Source organism: Callithrix jacchus, chromosome 9 (assembly GCF_049354715.1).
Source record: "Callithrix jacchus isolate 240 chromosome 9, calJac240_pri, whole genome shotgun sequence".
Taxonomy (NCBI): Eukaryota; Metazoa; Chordata; class Mammalia; order Primates; family Cebidae; genus Callithrix; species Callithrix jacchus.
In genome coordinates, this window is record NC_133510.1 from 96436503 (window position 1) to 96460307 (window position 23805).

At 41.7% G+C, this 23805-nt stretch overlaps 1 protein-coding gene across 4 annotated transcripts; it reads left to right on the top strand.

Annotated features, from left to right (window-relative positions):
* NUDT4 (nudix hydrolase 4) lies at nt 1-23025 on the top strand. Of its 4 annotated transcripts, none has more exons than XM_035257281.3 (5): nt 1-824; nt 15899-16009; nt 16704-16748; nt 20354-20441; nt 20706-23025. In XM_035257281.3, exons 2-5 carry the CDS (start codon nt 15956-15958, stop codon nt 20906-20908), a joined length of 390 nt encoding a protein of 129 aa, XP_035113172.1. In that variant the 5' UTR covers nt 1-824; nt 15899-15955; the 3' UTR covers nt 20909-23025. The 4 variants fall into 4 exon arrangements, with proteins under 4 accessions (XP_035113172.1, XP_078193192.1, XP_002752935.1 ...); XM_078337066.1 differs by having other exon boundaries at nt 20357-20441; XM_002752889.7 differs by having other exon boundaries at nt 1-493.
* Nucleotides 23026-23805: the final 780 nt, after the last annotated feature.

A 23805-nucleotide genomic window follows, 5' to 3' on the forward strand; every position in this document is an offset into this window, starting at 1 on the left:
GGTCGCCGCGGCGCTGCTACTCGGTGAGAGGGGATATTCCTAATTGTCTCCGCGTGGCGCCAGCCTCGAGCCGCCCTTCCCTTGGCGGCTGCGGCCGGAGGGAGCGGAGTCGAGCGGGAGGCGAGCTCCATGGAGAGCGGCGGACGCCCTTGCAGAGGCGGCGCCTTCATCTCGACACCTGGGCTCCAGTGACCCGCGCTCGCGCCCCGTCCCGCCCGCGTCAGTGCGGCCGCCCGCCCCGGGACTGACCGGCCTCGCCGCGCGTCCCTTACCGACCAGCGCGCCCAGCTCCCCTGCGCCCGACTAACCCTCGCCCCCACTTCCCGGCGGGGTGGCGGCGCCCGGGTCCTCGCGGCGGCGGCCGGAGCAGCAGCGGCAGCAGGAGCCCGCCTCTATGATGAAGTTCAAGCCCAACCAGACGCGGACCTACGACCGCGAGGGCTTCAAGAAGCGGGCGGCGTGCCTGTGCTTCCGGAGCGAGCAGGAGGACGAGGTAGGGCGCCCGGCGCGCATGCTGCCCTCTGGGGCCCGGGTCCTTCCCCTCCCGGGGTCCCCGCCCGGGCGCGGGCTGCGGGGCTGGGAGGGATTAGTCCCCTTCCGCCCTCCCTCCCTCGCTCCTTCTTTCCTTTCTCTGGGCTGACAGAGGAGACAAAGGGGCTCGCCCAGCCCACGTTCTCCATCTGAGCACTCTAGAATGCGCTTGGCCCCCGGGAAGGTCCCGGGCCGTGTAAGTCTCGCCTAGCGGGAGTCACCATCTTAATGTGCGAATTGAGTTGAAAGCCGGATAAACCTCGAGTGCTCAGCGAGAGGAGGGTGGAAATGGCGTGAGTGTTGCAGCAGAGCCTTGGTGCCTCTTTTACATATTTTCCTTCCATGTTACAGCCGTTTGCGGTCTTGGATTCGATCGAAGCATGTTTGTGGGGTAGCAGACAGTCCTCGGGCTTCGAAATGATGACCCCTCAGTCTAGTCTTGGCAATTCTTGGGGGTCCGTGAACCCCCCAGCTGTTGGCATAATTATGCTTCATTTTAAAAACGCCCTCCCCTTCTTAAAGTTTTCGGACTGCAGAAAGATGGTTCGTGAAAAATGTGGAATAATGCCAGACGGAAGACGATGGACTAGAGATGGGTAAAGCTGCCATTTTCAGACAGTAATCTCCAGCTCTCAGCTTGTGTGTAAAGGCTTCTTTACTTGGCTGTTTGGCTTGACATCTGGAAAGGAGCAGCCTTTCTCATTGTGAGAGCAGTCCTTCTTGTGTAATTTACCCATCTGCATTGGGCTGAGAATGAGACCCTTGGGATTTCCCTGGAGAGCAGTTTTTACTTATTTCAGTCATATTTATTTAAAATGGCTCACTGTTTAAGTTTGCTTAGGGCAATAGTAGCCTTTTAGTATTGCCACTCTTGAGATAATTACACAGGGAAAAAAATTAACATTCTGAGTTCTGTTTCCATAACCAACCGTGTATAAAATACTAGGCTAACGCTGGAGATGGGAGTTTAATGGCTTCCTTTCAGCTAGTCCCTGTAGTTGTGATGAGTATGATATACACTCAATGGCTTAGTTCTTGAAAAATGTTAACAAAAGTGCTCGAAATTTGCTCTTTAAATTCTTGTTTTGCCTTTATTTTTTTGAAAAGAAACCAAGCCCTTTAGATGGTTTGCTCTGTGCTCATTCATAGCCTTTATGTGTTAGACCTGAATCCCAAAGGAGTGCCCAGAGAAACATGGTCCCAGCCTTTGAGATGGGTCTGTTTAGGAGAGCTAGAAACTGCAAAGGGAAAGGTTATTAACTTTTACAAAATGAACAAGTCAACAAGCAGTAAGTGTGTTCTGTTAAAAAATATATATGTATATAAAGCCTTAGCTGAAAGGCCATGTTGAGGCAAAGTAGTAAACTTGAAATATAAATGAAATGATAGCCAGAAGGAATCAAGATAGGTCAAGGGTCTTGTCTGGCGTCCTCAGTATTGTATGATATTCTTAATCGAGTGCTTACAATGTGCCAGGCACTGCCAGGAGAAAATTTTATACTTTTACTTCTTTTAACACTGGGAGGTAGCGAAGTTATTTCCATTTTATAGGTGAGATAGTTGCAGCGTGTAAGTACTTGCCCAAATGACACAATTAAGAAGTGGTAGAGTCAGGATTCAGGGTCCAGTCCATACTCCTGGTGGTGGGCTCTGTTTGTTGAGTGAGTGAGATTTTTGTGAGGCTAAGTTTGGAAGCTTTTCTGAAAGTGGCGCCTGAAGTATTGCCATAATGTAAACTTGGAATTCAGGCTTTATAAAAATACTAGACTGTAGGGGAAAATATGAGTGATAGAAGGAAATTGAAATGATCATCTGTATTGTGCTTATGGTAAAGCAAAGTCTGACAGAAGATTTAGGAATTACTTGAGCAATAAAAAGAAATGAATATTTTTATGCTTGGATGTTTCTACTGTAATAAATGCTGAATTCACAGCCTCTGGTTGAGTCAAGAGACAGTGTCATTAGATAAGGTGAAGCAGGCAGCAAGTTTTGGAGAATATGTTAGAGGAAATCCATTGTGAAAAACTTTGTAAATCTGATAACCTGTAGGTTGAGAATCGAAGTGAGTTATCTTATTAGAGGATATGATCTGAGGGAAAACTCTAGAATTCTCTTAAGTGAAATGCACAGCCAACTTTAACATCTGGTTTAGCTCTTCAGAATCTTCATTTCTGTGGTTGTGTGGTTCTTTCTATTACATGGTGACTATGGAATAAACTCTGTTAGCTTTCCTGGACATCCTACTGCTTCTCCATGAATTTGTCTTCACTGTGTTGAAATTGCATTGCCAGACTTCCAAGGACAGGCTAGAAAACCAGCTTGAACCCACCTCTGTAGTTATTAGGTGAGAAATGTTTCCCTCTACTGGATGAAGAACACCTAGATCCTGGTTAGGAGATTTAAATATATGTTTTGTTTGAGGATGAAATGTTGATATAGAGTACAAATGGAAGTAGAAGAGTAACTACAGTTTGACCCCAAAAAAGCTATGTGGCGCTCCCGTCTGGCTGTTCTTGTACTGAAGTTCTCAGTAAGTCCCTACTTTAGAACAGATTGTTCTAGGAAAGAAGGTTGTTCTAAGAGCAGAGAGAGCAGAGTTATTCTTTTAGGGGGGCTTTATATAGTAAATATTTCCCATTTTATCTTTTTCTGCTCTGTAGGGTAAATAAGTATTAGCATTTGCATAGGAAGAAATTAAGTAGCAGAAGTAACCTATTCCAAGGTCACAGAAGCTGGCAGATCCGTTCGAGCTCAGATCCTTTGTTTCTAAATGTTTTGTTTATTTGACCTACCTCCCCAGTTAGTTAATCCTGTGGGGAAGCACTCTCAGTTTTGGCAGCTGGGCTTCTAGACAGGCCCACAACTAATTCCCCTGTAGAGTAGCTGGTTACTGTGCTTATGCAGTGAAAGATGACTGTTTTTACAAATAGGTAATCAGAAATGGATTCTTTTGAATGTATTTGCATATATGATAGTTTGAACAGGGGGTGAAGAGATGCGGTCTCAGCTCCTAAGAAACATTCCGTAGGGGAAGATTGGACAAGTGATTGATGGAAAGGGAAATAAAGTGAAAAGTGTGGTCAAGTGTTCTGGGATTAAGATCTAATGTGAGTCATTTGGAGTTGGATTTGGATGACTGGGAAAGGAGGGACCAGGCATCCGGAACAGAGCAAGACTTGGGGCTATGATAGATTTGGCTGCAACTCAGGGATAGCATAGGATAAGTAATGGTAATAGAAAAATATGCAACACTTCAAATGCAAGGTTGAGAAGTTGCAACACAAGAAAGAAACTCTTAGTTTTGAACACAGAACATTTAGATTTTAGATGTATTCAAGCTTGAGAGTGATCTGGCAGCAAAATGGGATAGACTGCTAAGGGGAGAAGTAGAATGACTCTATCCTGGGTAGAATCCAGACATAAATGCAGGAGGGGCATTCACAGATCAGTCTTAAGAACTAACCACTACAGGCCGGGCACAGTGGCTCACACTTGTAATCCCAGCACTTTGGGAGATCGAGGTGGGTGGATCACCTAAGGTCAAGTGTTCAAGACCAGCCTGGCCAACATGGCAAAATCCCGTCTCTACTAAAAATATAAAATAGAAAAACTAGCCAGGCGTGGTGGCATGTGCCTATAATCCCAGCTACTCAGAAGGCTGAGGGATGAGAACTGCTTGAAGCTGGGAGGCAGAGGTTGTAGCGAGGTGAGATCATGCCATTGTACTCCAGCCTGGCCAGCAGAGCAAGACCCTGTTTCAAAAAAAAAAAAAAAAAAAAAAAGCCTAACCACTACTCCTCCGCAGGACTTGCTGCTGCCCTAATTAGCTTTTAAGCTCTATGAGCCAGGGGCTGTCTTCTACAGATGGTCTGCTCTAATGCTGAATATATACTCCTGAAAAGTGTTGAGTTGTGCAGGATCGTGCAGTGAAGTAAAGCTTTGCTGGGAACGTTGACTCTCAAAACCTAAAACCAGAGCTCTGATGAACACCAATATTAATAAGAAATATTACTCCAGTTAAATCTCCACTAGCATTTTTATACTTAGAATCAACAGTCAGTCCACCCTTTTCATACATATACTCTGGGGCTCATAGTTCTTCAGAGTTAAGTCCTTGAAGGTATTTGTTTCAAGTGAAGACCACTTTCATCAAAGTTAAGTACTACCAAAGGTAGCCTTTTTTGAACACAGGGAAGTGTCACCAACCTCTTCATCTGTGCCTCCAGCTCTGCCAGACCTAAAGAAGGGCTTCCTCAGGCATTAAACCAGGCACTAATGTAGAATTTGCATTGGATTGGTCTTTTCTCTTAGGGTCTTAGTAGAGCTCAAGCATTTCTTTAATTGAAAAAAGGGTTATTCCCCTCACTTCAAAACACTGACCTGCTTGCTAAAAATGTCATGGTGAACCTGACATTATTGATAATATTTATCTGCCAATCCCATATAAGTTAGAGCTAAACATAGTTTAGCACAAGGAAGTGTTATTTCTGGTCTGCTTTGCCTCTGTAGTCCAAAAAGTAGTACTAATTTGCTTAATAATAGCAGCTGTTAATAATAATAATAATAGCTGTTTTGCATGTATCAAAACATTTTCATAACCTGTGTTCTTTTAAAATGTCTATGTTTGTGCATAGTGGGTGTTCCTAATAACGCTTTGCTGGCCTAATTCTGGCTAAATTTGTATGAAACAGTGAAGCGTAGTAGAAGAAGTAGGTTAACATGTAGTTTCAACCATTCATGATGTCCTGATTCATGATAATTTGGGAAGAAGGAACAGCATCCTCAAAACAGTTTCTAAATAGGCCAGGTGCAGTGGCTTACGCCTGTAATCCCAGCACTTTGGGAGGTCAAGGCAGGTGGATCACCTGAAGTCAGGGGTTCAAGACCAGGCTGGGCAACATGGCAAAACCCTGTCCCTACTAAAAATACAAAAATTAGCCAGGTGTGGTGGTGCACGCCTGTAGTCCCAGCTACTCTGGAGGGTGAGGCAGGAGAATTGCTTGAACCCGGGAGGTGGAGATTGCAGTGAGCTGAGATTGTGCCACTACACTCCAGCTTGGGTGACAGAGCAACAGCAAACAGTTTCTAAATAGCTACAATTTTCAAAATAAAACTCTTCAGTCTTAGGAATCACTTGAGGTTCTCCGGATGGCTCCTCTCCTCCTCTACTGTGGAACAGAAGTGGTATCTGTAGTGGTCGGAGTTCCTAGAGCCAAGCCATGGCAATAGCAGCTTTAAGGGTAAAAGCTGAAATGCAAATGGTAATTTGGGGCCCAGGGACTTACAGCCTCTGAAGGCATAACTGCATCACATAACCCTTGAACAGCAGTTTTTAGTTATCACCCTCTTATACATACCCAGTGAAGAGGGCCCGTTGGGTGATAAAGGGTATAGCTTCTATACAGCAGATCAGGAGTGCCCAATCTTTTAGCTTCACTGGGCCTCATTGGAAAAATTGTCTTGGGCCATACATAAAATACACTAACATTAATGATAGCTGATGAGCTAAAAAAAGTAATAATTGCAAAAATATTACATAATGTTTTAAGGAAGTTTACAAATCTGTGTTTGGCTACATGCCGAGCCATCCTGGGCTGCATGCAGTCCACAGGCCACAGATTGGGCAAGCTTGTGATAGATCATTCTAATTCACAGGCAAACTTATCCAGTGAGATTTAGGACTGGTTTCATGTTGAATCCTGTCAATACGCTGTGTTTTTTTTTTAAGTCTCACTCGTCCAGGCTGGAGTGCAGTGGCGTGACCTCGGTTAACTGCAACTTCCACCTCCCAGGTTCTAGCGATTCTCCCGCCTCAGCCTTCCAAGTACCTGGGATTAGAACTACACACCACCATGCCTGGCTAATTTTTGTATTTTTAGTAGAGACGGGGGTCTCACCATGTTGGCCAAGCTGTCCTCTAACTCCTGACCTCAGGTGATCCACCCATCTCAGCCTACCAAAGTGCTGGGATTACAGGTGTCAGCCACTGCACCTGGCCAATACACTACTTTTTTTTTTTTTTCCTTTTCATTTTTCTTTTTCTTTCTTTCTTTTTTAAAGACAGGGTTTCTCCATGTTGGTCAGACTGGTCTTGAGCTCCCGACCTCAGGTGATCCGCCCGCCTTGGCCTCCAAAGTGCTTGGATTACAGGCGTGAGCCACCATGCCTGGGCCCAATACACTATTTTTAAAGTGATGAATGCTTCTCTCCAAATGCTTAAAACCTTAGGTATCTAGGTAAAGACAAAATAACTCTTCAACAGTGCCAGGTGAGTGATGTTTTATTCTAGTAATTGTCTAATACATGGAAAGAGGGAGTAAGACTCAGTAGTGTGGTAGGAAGAATGCTGAGGTGAAGATAGGTTGAATAGAGTAGGAAGAGACGTCTTCACTTTTCACCACACTTACAGCGTTGGCTTTTGGGTCTGAGTGTGCTCCAAGTCTGGCTCTGTGACCTGGTGAAATGAGTAGCCTCCTTTTCATAAATCTTTCTTATGGTCTCTGATTTTTCTGGAAGGCTGGAATTCTTCCATTTCTGTCATCACTAATGTAGCAGACTGGCATATTGATGGATACAGAAAATCTAATACACTCAGAGAAAGGAATCTTAAACCTGTGAATGACCATGTATGGCTCTGTCAGTTGTTGGTGTGTCTTTGTGGAATGAACTTTTATAACCCATCTTTAGAGCATTAGTTAACATGCTAACTATACTAGTAGATTTGGGGGTGTTATCAAAATGTATAGATAGCTGTTGTGTGCTTTTAGAGGGAGTATTGAATAGTAATGCACTGTGATAGGGTTCTAGAGAATTAGATTCTTCCACTGTTTGTAGGAGGGGCTTAGGAGCAGCTGCCCATTATTTGAAATCAATGTTATTGCAAGAAAAGCAGCCATTATGTTTATGTTGATGTGACTCTGTAAATGGCTTCCTCAAAACAAACCAAAAAAACCTTTACAATAAATTGTGCTGAAATTTGATTTTAGATTTATGCATGTTTAGAAGATTTTATGTGTATATATACATATATATATATATTTTTTTTTAATGGAATTTCACTCTTGTTGCCCAGGCTGGAGTGCGATGGCATAAACTTGTCTCACTGCAACCTCTGCCTCCTGGGTTCAAGTGGTTCTCCTGCCTCAGCCTCCCAAGTAGCTGGGATTACAGGTGCACACCACCACACCCAGCTAATTTGTATTTTTAGTAGAGACAGAGTTCTCCATGTTGGTCAGGCTGGTCTCAAACTCCTGACCTCAGGATCCACTCACCTTGGCTTCCCAAAGTGCTGGGATTACAGGCGTGAACCACCTCCCCCAGCCTTTTTTTTCTTTTTGAGATAGAATCTCACTTGATGGAGTGCAGTGGCAAAATCATGGCTCACTGCAGCCTCAACTTCCCAGGTTCAGGTGATTCTCCCACCTCAGCCTCCCTAGTAGTTTGGACTACAGGTACATGCCACCATGCCTAGCTAGCTGATTTATTATTATTATTATTATTATTTTGGTAGAGAGAGGGTCACCCTCTGTTGTCTAGGCTGGTCTGGAACTCCTGGACTCAATCTGCCTGCCTTGGCTTCCCCAAGCACTGGGATTACAGATGTCAGCCATTTTGCCTGGCCTATAGAAGATATTAAGAGTTCAGGCTTGGTGCAGTGGCTCACATCTGTAATCTCAGCACTTTGAGAGGCTAAGGTGGGTGGATCATCTGAGGTCAGGAGTTCAAAACCAGCCTGGCCAACATGGTGAAACCCCGTTTCTACTAAAAATACAAAAAGATGAGCTGAGCTTGGTGGCACGCACCTGTAATCCTAGCTACTCAGGAGGCTGAGGCACGAGAATCGCTTGAGCCCAGGCTGCAAATGTTGCAGTGAGTCGAGATCACACCCATTGGACTCCAATCTGGGTGACAGAGTGAGAAAAAAAAAAGCTATTAATAGTTCAGTTTTCTCACAGTTTTAGTAGAAAAGACATAATTAAGCTGAAAAATGTGAGTATATAGCTAGTAAAAACTCTGACTGCTGAAAACTAGTATCTCAAATTTATGTAAGAAAAATTTCCATTATTGGCTGTACTAGATATTTTCATCAGTCTCGAAAAAAATTTTGTGGAACATTTAAAATTTGTATTAACAGATTCGTCAAATCTTTTGTCTAGTATAGAAAATTCTTCTTGGATAATGAAAGTATACCTTCTTAGGTGGGTGTGGTGGCTCACACTTGTAATCCCAGCACTTTGGGAGGCCGAGGCTGGCTGATCACCAGAGGGCAGGAGTTGGAAACCAGCCTGACCAACATGGCAAAACCCCATCTCTACTAAAAATACAAAATTAGCCAGGTGTGGTGGTGCATGCCTGTAATCCCTGTAGGTGCAGGTACTAGGGAGGCGGAGGCAGGAGAATTGCTTGAACCCGGGAGGCAGAGGTTGCAATGAACCAAGATTGCACCACTGCACTCCAGCCTGGGCAACGAGAGCGAAACTCTGTCTCCAAAAAAATAAAGAAGAAAATATACCTTCTTATTAATTTTGGCCTCTGAAAATAATACTGAATGGACTCTGATTGTTTTTTATTATTATTTTGAGACAGAGTCTTACTGTGTTGCCCAGGCTAGAGTGCAATGGTGCAATCTCAGCTCACTGCAATCTTCACCTCCTGGATTCAAGCAGTTCTCCTGCCTCAGCTTTCCAAGTAGCTGGGATTACAGGCATGCACCACCACGCCTAGCTAATTTTTGTATTTTTAGTAGAGAACGGGGTTTTAACCATGTTGGCCAGGCTAGTCTCGAACTCCTGACCTCAAGTGATCTCCCACCTTGGCATCCCAAAGTGCTGGGAATACAGTGTGAGCCACTGGACCCAGCTGGACTCTTGATTGTTTTATTTGCTTGCTCTTTATAAAACTGCTTTTTTCAAGCTGAATTACTTTAGTCTTTCTATAAAAATGTAGTCCATTAAAATCTACACTGGTGATTTTCATCTTCAACAGATTCCAAGTGATTTCAACAGAAAAGCTATGATTCTTGAGTTCTTGAGAGTTCTGGAGTGACAATGTGCTCCTACGGTGCTAGTCCCCACCACCACCCCCAATTTTTCTTTTACAATCCCAGGCTTTTTAACTTGGTGAAATGTTGTTCTGGAAACAGAAATGGTCATATAGCGCTGAACAATAGAGCAGGTGTGGGGGATCTTAGGAAACACTAGGTTTTCATCTTAATCTCAACCCCTACCTAAAAACACTTGTTAGTGTCCTCTGTTGTTGGCCTAATTAAAATATAAATGTGCTCCAGGGTGATGCCAACATTTTTTCATCTGTAGTGGTCTAGATCTAGTGCTGGGGACTGCTTCCAAGTGCATGGCAGACCCCAGGTAACCATAGGATGACCTTGCTTAAGTTGGCCTTAAGTTAAAAACCTGTTCACTGACTATTATTGGGGTAGGGGACAGGTAGGGGACTGTTTTAACTGTCCTTCTCTCTACTAATGCTGTTCATATTTTTCCACCCTGGCAGACATATGCCATCGTCCAGTCTGTGCGCTTGTCTGGAGTGTATCGCTCAGTTCTTGCTCACTCTTAGTCACTGCCTTCTCCCCACCATCATCCCCCAAATGCGGTCTTGCCCTCATTTGAACTCCCAAATGAACTATTCCAGACAAGTAGGCAGGTACTTAATGAAACATGTAGACTTTCAAGTCTGTCACCATCACATCTATATGAGACCTCTTTTCATAAACTAGTTGTTTAGATGACCAGTCATTTCTGTGCCACAGATATTAAGTACTCATTTAAAGTATCATTTTATGAAAAAGATATTTGAAGTTAATGGTTTGACTAAATTTAGTCTTTCTGGGATGTCAAGGGACTCTTGGATGATAAATTGTTGGATTAGGTTAAATAGTTTGTCCAAAATTTGTATTGATACAGATTTATATTGATGTATGTGTTCTTGCAGTTTTTAGCCACAAAAGATTGAGCATGCTATGTGACTTGACTTCAGCCCTACCGCCAAGAATATAAGCTCTTTGAGAGAAAGATGTATATTCAGTATCTTTCCATCAGTGTATATTTATCATCAGATGTATATTCATTATCTTTTCAACGCATACAATTCCTGTTCAGTACCACACAATTAGTAGATAAGGAATAAAATCAGCAACTTCTTTCTCCACAGTGCTTCTCCTTAAGGTGGAGAGCTTGTGCTAAATTGTTACCTTTTGACAGGGGTCAGTCTGTTCTCTCTCCTAGAGATTGAAGATGGTAAAGACAAAAGTGAATGGATTTTGTCTGGATACCACGTACATGATGCTTCTTTCCTGCTAGCCCATTTTCATGATTTGGATTTTTTTTTGAAAAGTGTTTTAAAGTGGTAAGGTTTGACATGAAAATTAAAAGTAGATAAATAACTAACAGTTACATATTTTACCTGGTCTGAAAAGATATACCATTAATTGGCTGTAGATGTCCAATACATAGCCCTTGAATTTTACATTTTATTTAATCTTAAATAGCCATATGTTGCTAGTGGCGATTGTGTTAGATAATGCAACTTTAGAGCTTCAGAAGCGTCAAAAGTTCAAAAGTAGCAGAGTTTAGGATAGACTGGAATTAATTGGCAGATCAAGGGCAGTTATATCTGCAGGTTTGTCAATTTAGTTGAATAGACAAGTGCTTAATGAAATATACTAGATTTCAAAACTACCATCACCAAAAGTTGGATATTAGCAAATCTGCCTTAAGCTAGTACTTTAGATGTGAATCATTTCTGGACCATAGATAATTAAACTGATCGTTTTGTTTGGTTTGGTTTTTTTGTTCTTTTGAAAGATCTATTTGGTTGGGCTTGGTGGCTCATTCCTGGAATCTCAGCACTTTGGGAGGCCAAGGTGGTTGGATCACCTGAGGTCAAGAGTTTGAGACCAGCATGACCAACATGGAGAAACCTTGTCTCTATTAAAAATACAAAAATTAGCCAGACATGGTGCTGTGCACCTGTAATCCCAGTTATTTAGGAGGCTGAAGCAGGTGAATCGCTTGAACCTGGGAGGCAGAGGTTGTGATGAGTCAAGATTGTGCCGTTGCACTCCAGCCTGGAAAAAAAAGAAAAATACATTTGAAGTTAGGGTTTGATCAAATATTTTCTTTTTGGAATATCAAGGGATTCTTGCACCATAAATTCTTGGATTATGCTAAATCACTTGTCAAATTTATATACTGTTTTCATGAGGCTTTCTAAAAAGTAATTTATGAGAGATGTTGAGACACAAGGGTTCCGTGTTACTGACTTTTGGAAGAAAAGTTTAGTTATGCTGATGTCTTGTTGATGGAGGTTTACTTTTAAGTCTGAAGCATAGGCTGGGCATGGTGGCTCACACCTGTAATCCCAACACTTTGGGAGGCTGAGGCGAGTAGATGTCAGGAGTTCAAAACTAGCCTGGTCAAGATGGTGAAACCCCATCTCTACTAAAAGTACAAAAATTAGCCGGGTGTGGTGATGGGCGCCTGTAATCCCAGCTACTCAGGAGGCTGAGGCAGAGAATTGCTTGAACTCGGGAGGTGGAGGTTGCAATGAGCAGAGATTGTACCACTGACTGCACTCCAGACTGGGCGACAGAGCGAAATTCTGTCTCAAAAAAAAAAAAAAAAATCTGAAGCATAAAATATTTGTTCAGAAAAGCAGACACACCTTACACTAATGGGTTTTCAACATTTTTAATCTCCTATAATTTAGCTCTGTCTTGGAGAACTGGAAACATCATAGTCATTGACCTAGATACATGAGACTGCATTTTATTTATTCGGGACCGCAACATTTTGAATATGGATGATTTTGAAACTCCCTATTTACTAAGTGATGATGTACTTTTCAAGTGGCTAGCCACCTGCATTATGTCCCATTATTAAGGTAATCCAGGAAGTTGCTTAGAGAGCATAGAATTGTGTAACAAGAATTTCATCTAAGCAATAGAAACCAGTCTATCCCTAACCCATACCTCGTGACCAGTGAAAGAGGCCTCTGACGCTGCAGTCCAGACCAGTAGTTGCTGTTTACTTTTCCAGTGATGCAAGACAAACCGTTAACATTTTTATTGAACTTAAAAACTTCCATTCACTTGCCAGTCTTGATAGAAGGTCAATGCCTTTGATTGCCATAGATCCTCAGTACGCCTCCAATTTTGAATAAAATACAAAGGTTTTGGAATCTGTTTTGTAGTTTCTCTGTTTAAAGTAGACTTTGAACTTAGAGACCCTTGCGTGCTCTTTTGCGTTTTTAATTTTCCTTTTGTAATTTTCTATAATAGTCTCATCTGCGTGTAATTTGATAATCTATTAGCCCACTTTTTTTTTTTTTTTTTTTTTTTTTGAGACAGTCTTACTCTCTTGCCCAGGCTGGAGTGCAGTGGCGTGGTCACAGGTCACTGCAGCCTCGACCTCCTGGGCTCAGGTGATCCTTTCCACCACAGTCTCCTGAGTAGCTAGGATTACAGGCACAAGTCACCATGCATGGCTAATTTTTGCATTTTTTTATAGAGGGGGTTTTGGCATGTTGCCCAGGCTGGATGGCCTCAAACTCCTTAGTTGAAGCAGTTTGCCCATCTTGGCCTCCCAAAGTGCTAGGATTATAGGCGTGAGCCACCATGCCTGGCCTGGAGTGCTGCTTTTCTAATGAGGCGGTTCTATGCCTAAATAGATATTCTCTTTAAACTCAGCATTTTGGGGGGCTTGAGAGAAACATGGGAATTGCTAAACTATTGTCAGCTTGAAACTTTTGAGTTAGGAAAAGTTAGGGATAAACTGGCAATTTATGGCAAATAGGAGAGGACTCCTGTGCTGGCTGTGAACTCTTAAAGACCAGCCGCTCCTGCCAGCAGGGAGGGAGCAGGGCAGATATGGGTGCTGGCGTGCTTTAAAAAAAAGAAAAGGTCATGGCTCTTGCCTGGGTGACAGGGCGAAACTTCATCTCAAAAAAACAGCAACAACAAAAAGTACAAAAATTAGCCAGGCATGGTGGTGGGTGCCTATAGTCCGCTGCTTGGGAAGCTGGAGTGAGCGGATCACTTGAGCCCGGGAAGTGAAGGCTGCAGTCAGCAGAGATTGTACCATTGCACTCCAACCTGGATGTCCAAGTGAGACCCTGTCTCCATCATCATCATCATCATCATCATCATCATCATCATCATCATCGTCATCATCTCTTTCCACACTGGGAATTAAACTTCATGATAAATCCTATGTGTTTTCCAGGGAGAACTGTTTAAATTTCCTTGAAGGCATGCCGGGCACAGTGGCTCACGCCTATAATCCCAGCACTTTGGGAGGTGAAGATGGGTGGATCACCTGAGGTCAGGAGTTCGAGACCAGCCTGGCCACCATGGAGAAACCCCATCTCTTAAAAAAAAAAAAAAAAAAAAAAAAAAAAAATTTCCTTGAAGGCAGTATGCTAAAGATAATTTTGTGGACACCTTTGTTCAAATTGGTTTATTTTTATTTTTTATATTTTTGAGCCACTGTAACCCAGGTTGGAGTATGGTGGCACAATCTTGGCTCACTGCAGTCTTCACGTCCTGAGTTCAAGTGATTCTCATGCCTCAGCCTCCTGAGTAGCTGGGACTACAGGAATATGCCACCACACCCAGCTGATTGTTGTATTTTTAGTAGAGGTGGGGTTTTACCATGTTGGCCAGGCTGGTCTTGAACCACCATCCTAGATCCGCCCGCTTCGTCCTCCCAAAGTGCTGGGATTATAGGTGTGAGCCGCCACGCCCATCTCAAGCTGATTTTAACTTAGTGAAGTTCAACCTAAGCTAGCCCACAGGTTTTTTTTGTTGTTGTTTTTTTTTGTTTGTTTTTTGTTTTGAGATAGAGCCTAGCTTTGTTGCCCAGACTGGAGTGTAGTGGCGCAATCTCAGCTCACTGCAACCTTTGCCTCCCACGTTCAAGTGATTCTCCTGCCTCAGCCTCCCAAGTAGCTGGGATTACTGGTGCCCGCCACCATACCTAGCTAATTTTCTGTATTTTTAGTAGAGATGGGGTTTCACCATATTGGCCAGGCTGGTCTCAAACTCCTGACCTCAGGTGATCTGCCCACTTCAGCCTCCCAGAGTGCTGGGATTACAGGTGTGAGCCACCTCGCCTGGCCAGATTTCAGTCTTAATACTGTTCTCGGTCAGGGGTCCATAGTACACTTTTTCAAAATAAGGGCCAGATAAACATTTTAAGTTTTGAGGGCCACACAGTCTCTGTCACAACTACTTTGACTCTGCTGTTGATTCACTGAAGCAACCATAGACAATATGTAAAAATGAGTGTGACTAGATTCTAATAATTTCATCTATGGATGCTGAAATTTGAATTTCACATAAGTTTAAAATGTGAAAATATTTTTGGCTCGCAGACCTTCTAAAAACAGGTGGTGGGCTGCAGATTGCCAGTCCTGTTCTAGATCATAAGTGATAGCTGCCTGTTAGCAGAATGAAGTGACTTTTGCCCATGTATGTAGGTTTAAGATATGAAGGATGCTTCTTGCCACCTAATCATAACAGTCAAGCATTCTGTATCAAGATTCAGCTTTACATGCATTTCCCTATTTCTTTCTCACATATCTGTTATCTTCTTAGTATTTTTTTTTTAGGTGAGGAAACAAGGTAACCTACCTATGGTCATGTCCTTAAATTTGGAAGATTTCGTCACTAAAGGAACTTATGTTACCACAGACCTCAGTGCATACAACTCCATGGCTCACAAGCCAAGTTTCTGTTTTTATCCTTTGTTAGTATCCAACAATTCAAGAGTTACCAATTGAATCTAATAGTTTAAATGATTTTATTAGATACAGAGTGATTTGGTAGTGTGCCCATTTTTATTTTTTATTTTTTGTTTTCAGTGACAGGATATCGCTATGTTGCCCAGGCAGGAGTGCAGTGGCTGTCATAGGCGCGATCCCACTACTGATCAGCATGGGAGTTTTGACCTGCTCTGTTTCTGACCTGGGCCGGTTCACCGCTCCTTAGGCAACCTGGCGGTCCCCTGCTCCCGGGAGGTCACCATATTGATGCCAAACTTAGTGTGGACACCCGATTCCTGGGCTCAGGAGATCCTCCCACCTCAGCCTCCAGAGTAGCTGGGACTACAGGCACACGCCACCGCTCCTGGTGTGACCATGTTAATGTTGAATTCTGATTTCAGAAAGATGGTGTTTAATGAAAGTTGTCGGTTGCATTTTTGTGGTATAATGCATACCCGTAATAATTATAATGAAATTTTAAAATGAATCATTCTAGAATAGAGTTACAACCTTTCAAAGGTTTGAGAATGTTGTTCATGTACAAAGTGCTTCTCAGGCTGGAAGTATACAGTTATGGTTCACCTTACAGGTGCTGCTGGTGAGTAGCAGCCGGTACCCAGACCAGTGGATTGTCCCAGGAGGAGGAATGGAGCCTGAGGAAGAACCTGGCGGTGCTGCTGTGAGGGAAGTTTATGAAGAGGTGAGATGTTCTTTCACACAAATTCTGTTTTGGAGTTTTAGAAACAAGGCCCTTTGCTATGTAACATTAAGACAAGGAGACAGGTCCAGGAGTGCTTTTCGTTGCCTGATGCAACTTTATTTTTAACTTTTTTTTTTTTTTTTTTTCTGAGATGGAGTCTCGCTCTGCCACCCAGACTGGAATGCAGTAGGACTACAGGGGCATGCCACCACATCTGGCTGATTTTTGTATTTTTAGCAGACATGAAGTTTCACCATGTTGGCCAGACTGGTCTTGAACTCCTGACCTCAGGTGATACGCCCGCCTGGGCCTCCCAAAGTGCTGGGATTACAGGTGTAAGCTACCATGCCCGGCTTCAATTTTTACATTTTTAATAGGAACAGGATTTCATCATGTTGGCCAGGCTGGTCTTGAACTCCTGATCTCAAGTGATCCACCCATTTTGGCCTCCCAAAGTGCTGGGATTACAGGCGTGAGCCATAGCACCCAGCCAGAAATTCTAATTTTTGATCAGTTCTTGGCACTTAAGAAGTAAATGACAATAAAAACTTCACATACGCGGGAAGATAGTGAGTTGGTATGGGGAGGGATATTGTATTTAGATTTAAGTAAATAGCCAGATTATAACATGTATATATTATATACATTTTGTTATAAAAAGTTCAATATTTTATATTTCATCTTTTTTTAATAGGCTGGAGTCAAAGGAAAACTAGGCAGACTTCTGGGCATATTTGAGGTGAGTTGCTGATAATAGAATTAATGATTTCCTAACTAGCCAAATAATCTGGCAACAGCCTGAACTAGACATTTCCTCAGACTAGCAGTAGGTAACAGGCCAGGATTAGGTAGGGAGGGAAGTAAAAGCCACTTCTTCATATGCCATCACTTTTATTTATTTATTGAGATACAGTCTCGCTCTGTCACCCAGGCTGGAGTGCAGTGGCGTGATCTCAGCTCACTGCAACCTCTGCCTCCAGGGTTCAAGCAGTTCTCCTGCCTCAGCCTCCCAAGTAGCTGGGACTTAAGGCGCACACCACCATACCCAGCAGATTTTTGTATTATTAGTAGACAGGGGTATCAATTCACTGCAACCTCTGCCTCCTGGGTTCAAGCAGTTCTCCTGCCTCAGCCTCCCAAGTAGCTGGGACTTAAGGCGCACACCACCATACCCAGGAGATTTTTGTATTATTAGTAGACAGGGGTATCACCATGTTGTTCAGGATGATCTCCGTCTCTTGACCTCATGATCCGCCCACCTCCCAAAGTGCTGGGATTGCAAGAGTGAGCCACAGCGCCTGGCTACCATCACTTTTATACAGCATTATTATGTAGTGATTACTTCTGTTTAACAATATAGTGCAGCCAATACTGAAATGTTTCTCTTTGTCCACTGTAGACTATTTAGGGTGAAGATCTTTTAGGAGGTATGGTAATTTTAATATGACTTCAGTGCTTACGTATCATGTATTTTATCTGGAAATGTCCCCATCCTCCTTAGCAAATAATATTATATGATATACATAATGACTTAAAGGATATATATCTCAGGTACATAGAGCATGCTGAAAGAATAGAATTCTCTTTCATATATTCTCTTATTAGTGGGGGCAGAATAGAATTTTCAGGGATAGGCACACTCTGGAAGGCAAGGAGAGAGGGGGTCAGATGTATTTTCTTCCAAGATTCAGAACTAGATACATAGTATACCAGAAACATGGTCACTTTCCCTTTTTCAGGGACTATTTATAGATTAGTTCTGTCTTTATATAGTAGAACCATATAAATTTTATTTTTAAGCCTTAGGAATTCAGAAAAAAATCCTGATTTTGCTGAAATTGGGATTTCACTTGGTAGAACTGATGATGACTTTTACTGGAATACAGTAATTATTTAGAGTAAAGTCAGTCATTCAGGTAGAATTAAGTATTTTCCAGAATTCAGCAGTTGCTTCAGTCGATTAAATAGCACCATCTCCTGGTTAAACTGTAAAACATATTGAGGTTTTTACAAATAAGACTTTGTCAATACGCTGACAAGGTTTTTTGTTTTTTGTTTTTTGCTACGGAGTTTCACTCTTACTACCTATGCTGGAGTGCTATGGTGTGATCTTAGCTCACTGCAACCCCTGCCTCCTGGGTTCAAGTGATTCTCCTGCCTCAGCCTCCCGAGTAGCTGGGATTACAGGCATGCACTACCACGCCCAGCTAATTTCATTTTTTTTTTTTTTTTTGAGACAGAGTTTCGCTCTTGTTACCCAGGCTGGAGTGCAATGGCGCGATCTCGGCTCACCGCAACTTCTGCCTCCTGGGTTCAGGCAGTTCTCCTGCCTCAGCCTCCTGAGTAGCTGGGATTACAGGCGTGCGCCACCATGCCCAGCTAATTTTTTGTGTTTTTAGTAGAGATGGGGTTTCACCATGTTGACCAGGATGGTCTCGATCTCTTGACCTCGTGATCCACCCGCCTTTGCCTCCCAGAGTGCTGGGATTACAGGCTTGAGCCACAGCGCCCGGCCTAATTTCATATTTTTAGTAGAGATGGGATTTCACCATGTTGGCCAGGCCCGTCTTGAACTCCTGATCCGCCCACCTTGGCCTCCAAAAATGCTGAGATTACAGGCATGAGCCACCACACCCCACCACGCTGACAAGGTTTTTGAAGAAAACATCTCACATTATAAAATAAAGCTTAAATAATATGGGAAGGTAACAGTATTAAGTGCTTTACAAATATCATTTAACAGGAAATGTCAATCAAAAAATACCTGTCCCCTTAGAAAATATAAGGGAAAATTGGATTGCCCTGCCCATTTATCCTAGTGATTTTAACGAATTTGTGGATATAACATAATAAATGTATTTATTTATCAGACATAGAACTAAGACAACCAGGCTGGATGTGGTGGCTCACGCCTGTAATCCTAGCACTTTGGGAGGCCAAGGTGGGTGGATCACCTGAGGTCAGGAGTTCAAGACCAGCCTAGCCAATGTGGTGAAACCCCATCTCTATTAAAAATACAAAAATTAACTGGGTCTGATGGTGCACACCTGTAATCCCAGCTACTTGGGAGGCTGAGGCAGGAGGATCACTTTAATGGGGGTGTGGGGTGGCGGAGGATGCAGTGAGCAGAGAGCACACCACTGCAGTCTAGCCTGGGCTCCATTTCAAAAATAATAATGAAAGATGTGTTAAGTGACAGTTGCCTCTAATTTATTGTTCTTATTCCTTCTCAGATATAAAAATCCATTGTTTTGAATGGATTATTCAGCTTGTGGCCATGATAGCAGGACAATTATCTAAAATCATAAATTATGGCAAAAAAAGTCTGACTTTAATTAGGATGAAGGAAGGCCAACTTGTTTAATTTTTAACCTAGATAAAAACTCAGGGGCCTGTTTTATTATTATTATTATTATTATTATTTTGAGATGTGGTTTCGCTCTGTCATTCAGGCTGGAGTGCAGTGGCATGATCTGGGCTCACTGCCACATCCGCCTCCTGGGCTCAAGCGATCCTTCCACTTCAGCCTCCCAAGTAGCTGGCATGTGCCAACATGCCCAGCTAATACTTTTGTATTTTTAGTAGAGACAGGGTTTCACCATGTTGGCCAGGCTGGGCTCAAACTCCTGACCTCAAGTGATCTGCCTGCCTTAGCCTCCCGAAGTACTAGGATTATAGGACTAGGATTATAGGTGTGAGCTACCACATTGGGCCTTGGGCTATTCTTTATGTGCACCACCTTGATAAGCCTGCAGGAGGAGTGCTTAAAGGAACTGGTTCTTTTTGCTCTTACAGAGGTCCTAAAGGAAGCAGTTTTCCATGGTATTGAAAGGTTGTCAGGATGGGCCCCAGGGAAGAGGGGATAGGATAAAAATTATGGGAATGCAGGTCTATTATTTGATAAGATTCCATTCAACTCTTAAGATTTTCTTTATAAAAATAACATCAGATATACAGAAATCAGAAAAGTTTAGTACTGGAGGCTGAGTACTCATGCCTGTAAGCTCAGTTTCTGGGAAGGCCAAAGCAGGAGATTCCCTTGAGGGCAGGAGTTTGAGACCAGTCTGGGCCACATCTCTACACTTCTGCAAAAAAGAAAGATAGTATTGAGAGCCAGTTTCACCACCAGTAGTGATGAAGCTCTAGTTCTGGTCTTTTTAATTTTTAAATTTTTGGTCTTATATATAAAATCACTTTTGTGCTGGACTATACAACTGAATATACTTGTCTGTGCTAGGAAATTGTTACGCTAATCAGCAGAATGCCAGACTAATTTTTTTCCCTTGGAAAATGTGTCCAGGGCTAGTTCCTATAGATTAAAATACATTTCTTTTTATATTCAAGCAGAACCAAGACCGAAAGCACAGAACATATGTTTATGTTCTAACAGTCACTGAAATATTAGAAGATTGGGAGGATTCTGTTAATATAGGTAAGTTCCATTTTGTTATCTGAATACTCTTTAAGTCAGATGCTGTATTCCTGTGTCCAGTTTCCATCTTAAATTATTTCTGGTCACTTTTCATTTAGAGCAGAGAAGATAATTCAGATGTAGAGATGTATATTCATCTTAATTCTTCCCCAATATATTGTTGTCTAAGCCATTTGTTGGTAGTAAGTGGATGTTACTTATAGGATATGGCTTACTTTTTAAAATGGACTATTGTATAGTAACCAGTACCATTTTTTTCTCTAGGAAGGAAGAGAGAGTGGTTCAAAGTAGAAGATGCAATCAAAGTTCTCCAGTGTCATAAACCTGTACATGCAGAGTATCTGGAAAAGCTAAAGCTGGGTTGTTCCCCAGCCAATGGAAATTCCACGGTCCCTTCCCTTCCAGATAATAATGCCTTGTTTGTAACCACGGCACAGACCTCTGGGTTGCCATCTAGTGTAAGATAGAGAGAACTGAGAAGGCCTCTCCCACTGTGTGGTCTCATAGGGAGAGGCTTCTTTCTTTTCCTCGTCAAACATCTGAATGACGCTTGCAAACTGTCTGAATTTGCCATGCAAGGTTTTCAAACAATTTGCATGCTTTTCAGATGCTTTCAAATCTTTTTTAAAAAATAGTGTAAAATATTTTAATAAGCCAAAGCCATGTGGAATTTTTTTTAGATGCCTTAACTGTGCCACACCCCGCAACCCCCTATATTATTTTGGTTGTCTATTTCTCACAGCATATTTTTAGGTTTTTGTCCATTGACATCAGTCTGTGGTTTGTTTTGTCATCAGATTACTTGTGGTATTTATACTTCCCCCAAAAGTTGTTTTCTCATTCACAGCATTAGCATATTCAGCAAATCCATCTGTCCTGGCAATGAAAAATATTGGTAGTAAAGAAATCCATTCACCCCAAAACTTGTTTTATAGGATTACAAATTTAATTCAGATTTTCCAGATTTGGCCTACTTCTGTATGATCCAATAATTATTTTGTCAAAGGGCTTAATTTGCCATTTTTGGAGATTTGTCGACTTCATTTGTCTGAATTTTCACAACCGGTATTATGTCACTAGCTATCTGATATGGCTGTTTCCCTTATAACTCAATAGTACCTTAACACAAAGTATAACTCTATAGAGTTGGTGAATATTTTAGGGAAATATTAGCAAAATGCATGTAGTAAAGACATCATGAAAATTGTATTCATGGAATTTGATTTGCATGCTCAGTTGCCAGTTCCCATTATCGATACCCTTTACACAGAGTATCTTAGAACCATATTTTCTTCAATATTAATTGCTCTTAAAATGTATTCTCAGTTATTTAATCTAGTGGCCCCCCATAGGAGTGGAGTCTTGAAATTTAACTTTAAATGCCAGTCAGTGATGATTGCATCACAGTTGAGTAAAATGGCCATCCTGTTCAGCTGTTAGAGACTGAAGATTGTTAGGGCACCTTAGAATGACTCATCTTTTCTAGGTTGTCAACAGGTATTATTTGTCACATAGCATCGAGACACTAGAACATAACTGAACTAAGAATTAGATCTTTTACTTTATACTCACTTAAAACCAAGAATCCCACCTGAAACACATAGGTACCTTACCTGAAACTCTGCACTTCCCCAACCAGGGCAGAAATCAGGTGGGAGAAGCTTGATTAAGATGAGGGGTGGGGGAAAGTAAAAGATCATTTTTTATATAGACTTCAGTCCTTTGTAAATATTGTAACTGAATATAGAGTAGAAAAAAGTATAGTTAAAACATTTGTTGTACAAATTAACCTTTAAAAATATAATTACTGCTAAAAATAGAGCGCTGTTACACTTCAGGAAAATTGGTGCCGTTCTGAAAATGAGATCTTGTGCCATAAATACAGCTAAACTAAATATAAATGTTCACAAATTAATGCTGTCAAAGGAATGAGTAAAGCAGAAAAACTTTTAACCAGCGACATTTCATTCTAAAGTACGTAGTGTGATCAAACATGATCGTCCAGAATTTTTATATTTTTTCTTTGTATAGAGGTTACATATTCTGGGTGTTCTTTTATAAAGAAAACATTTTAAATCCCACAAATTGACACTTTCTATCTTCAATGGACTAAGATTTTTTTGGTCAGTAATCTCTGAAATTTCCTTAAATTATATACTTAACATAGCAGAGAAACTGGATTGTTTTTGTATATAAGACTGCTTCCACCTGAAATGCTGCCATAAGTAATGGGGGGTGGGGGCGTGCATATCTTGTACATGATATTCTTAGAGGTAATAAGGTAATAATGCATGAACTTATTTTATAAACTCTTGGACTATGTATTTGACATGTAAAATATGTACAGTATTAATGTCAGCCATCTCTTTAAAGTTAGCCTATAAATATTGTTGTATAATTTTCTTTGGTCAGAAACATTTGGACTAAATAGTGACACTCAGACAGGATTTTCAGTGCCATTTAGCAAACCGTCTTTAGTCTATGCAACTAGCAAAAATCTGCATAATGCAACAATACAATTTTCACACTTTAAATTTTACACGAGGGGTTCTTCACGATTCTTCTGGAACCCAGTCTAGCAAAATTAGAGGAAAGGTCCTAGGAACATTTATTTCTGTTAAATAGTTAACTCTACTGAATATAACAAATATTGTCTACTATCTCAATCCTCCAAAGTTTGCAGAGTGTTGGGACTGTCATTTGTGGGTTTTTTTTTTTTTTTTTTTGATGGGGTAGTTGAATATAATTGGGCAGCTCAATGTTTCAGTTCCATGTGCCTCCCAAACAAAAAACAGAAAAGTAGTTTTTGTGAATTGACTTGCAGACAAACTGTCCTGCATGATGTTATTTTCTAAACAGATGACATTTTCCAGCCAGGCACATGCCATCCAATTTTCTGTCATTCACACTGTTATATATATGATGCAGCAGAACTGAAGGGGAAAAATGATTGTTGTATACACTGAATTGCTTTGCATGGTCTCATTGAGATACTTGGTGTAAGAATCTTGACTTTTTTATATTTGGAAACATCAAATAAAAATGGAAAAAATGGTCATGGCCTTTAAAAAAAAAATGAACTCAAACAGATTTGCAAACTAGCTTTCTGAAACTTTGGGTAACATGTATGCTTTTAACTTTGAAATGTATAAACACCCAGGGGAAACTTACACCTTTCAGTGCATAGTATATTACGTGCTCACCATGGGTGGTTTAAACTGTGTTCAAATACTCAACCTAACCGAATTCCCCCTCCAAGTGAAAGCCTGTCTGGAATTCCACGGTAACACCTTTACTGTTCTCCCATTGATGATCATATACATTATCTCTTCCTAGCAGTACATTTGTATGAGCCTTACTAGTG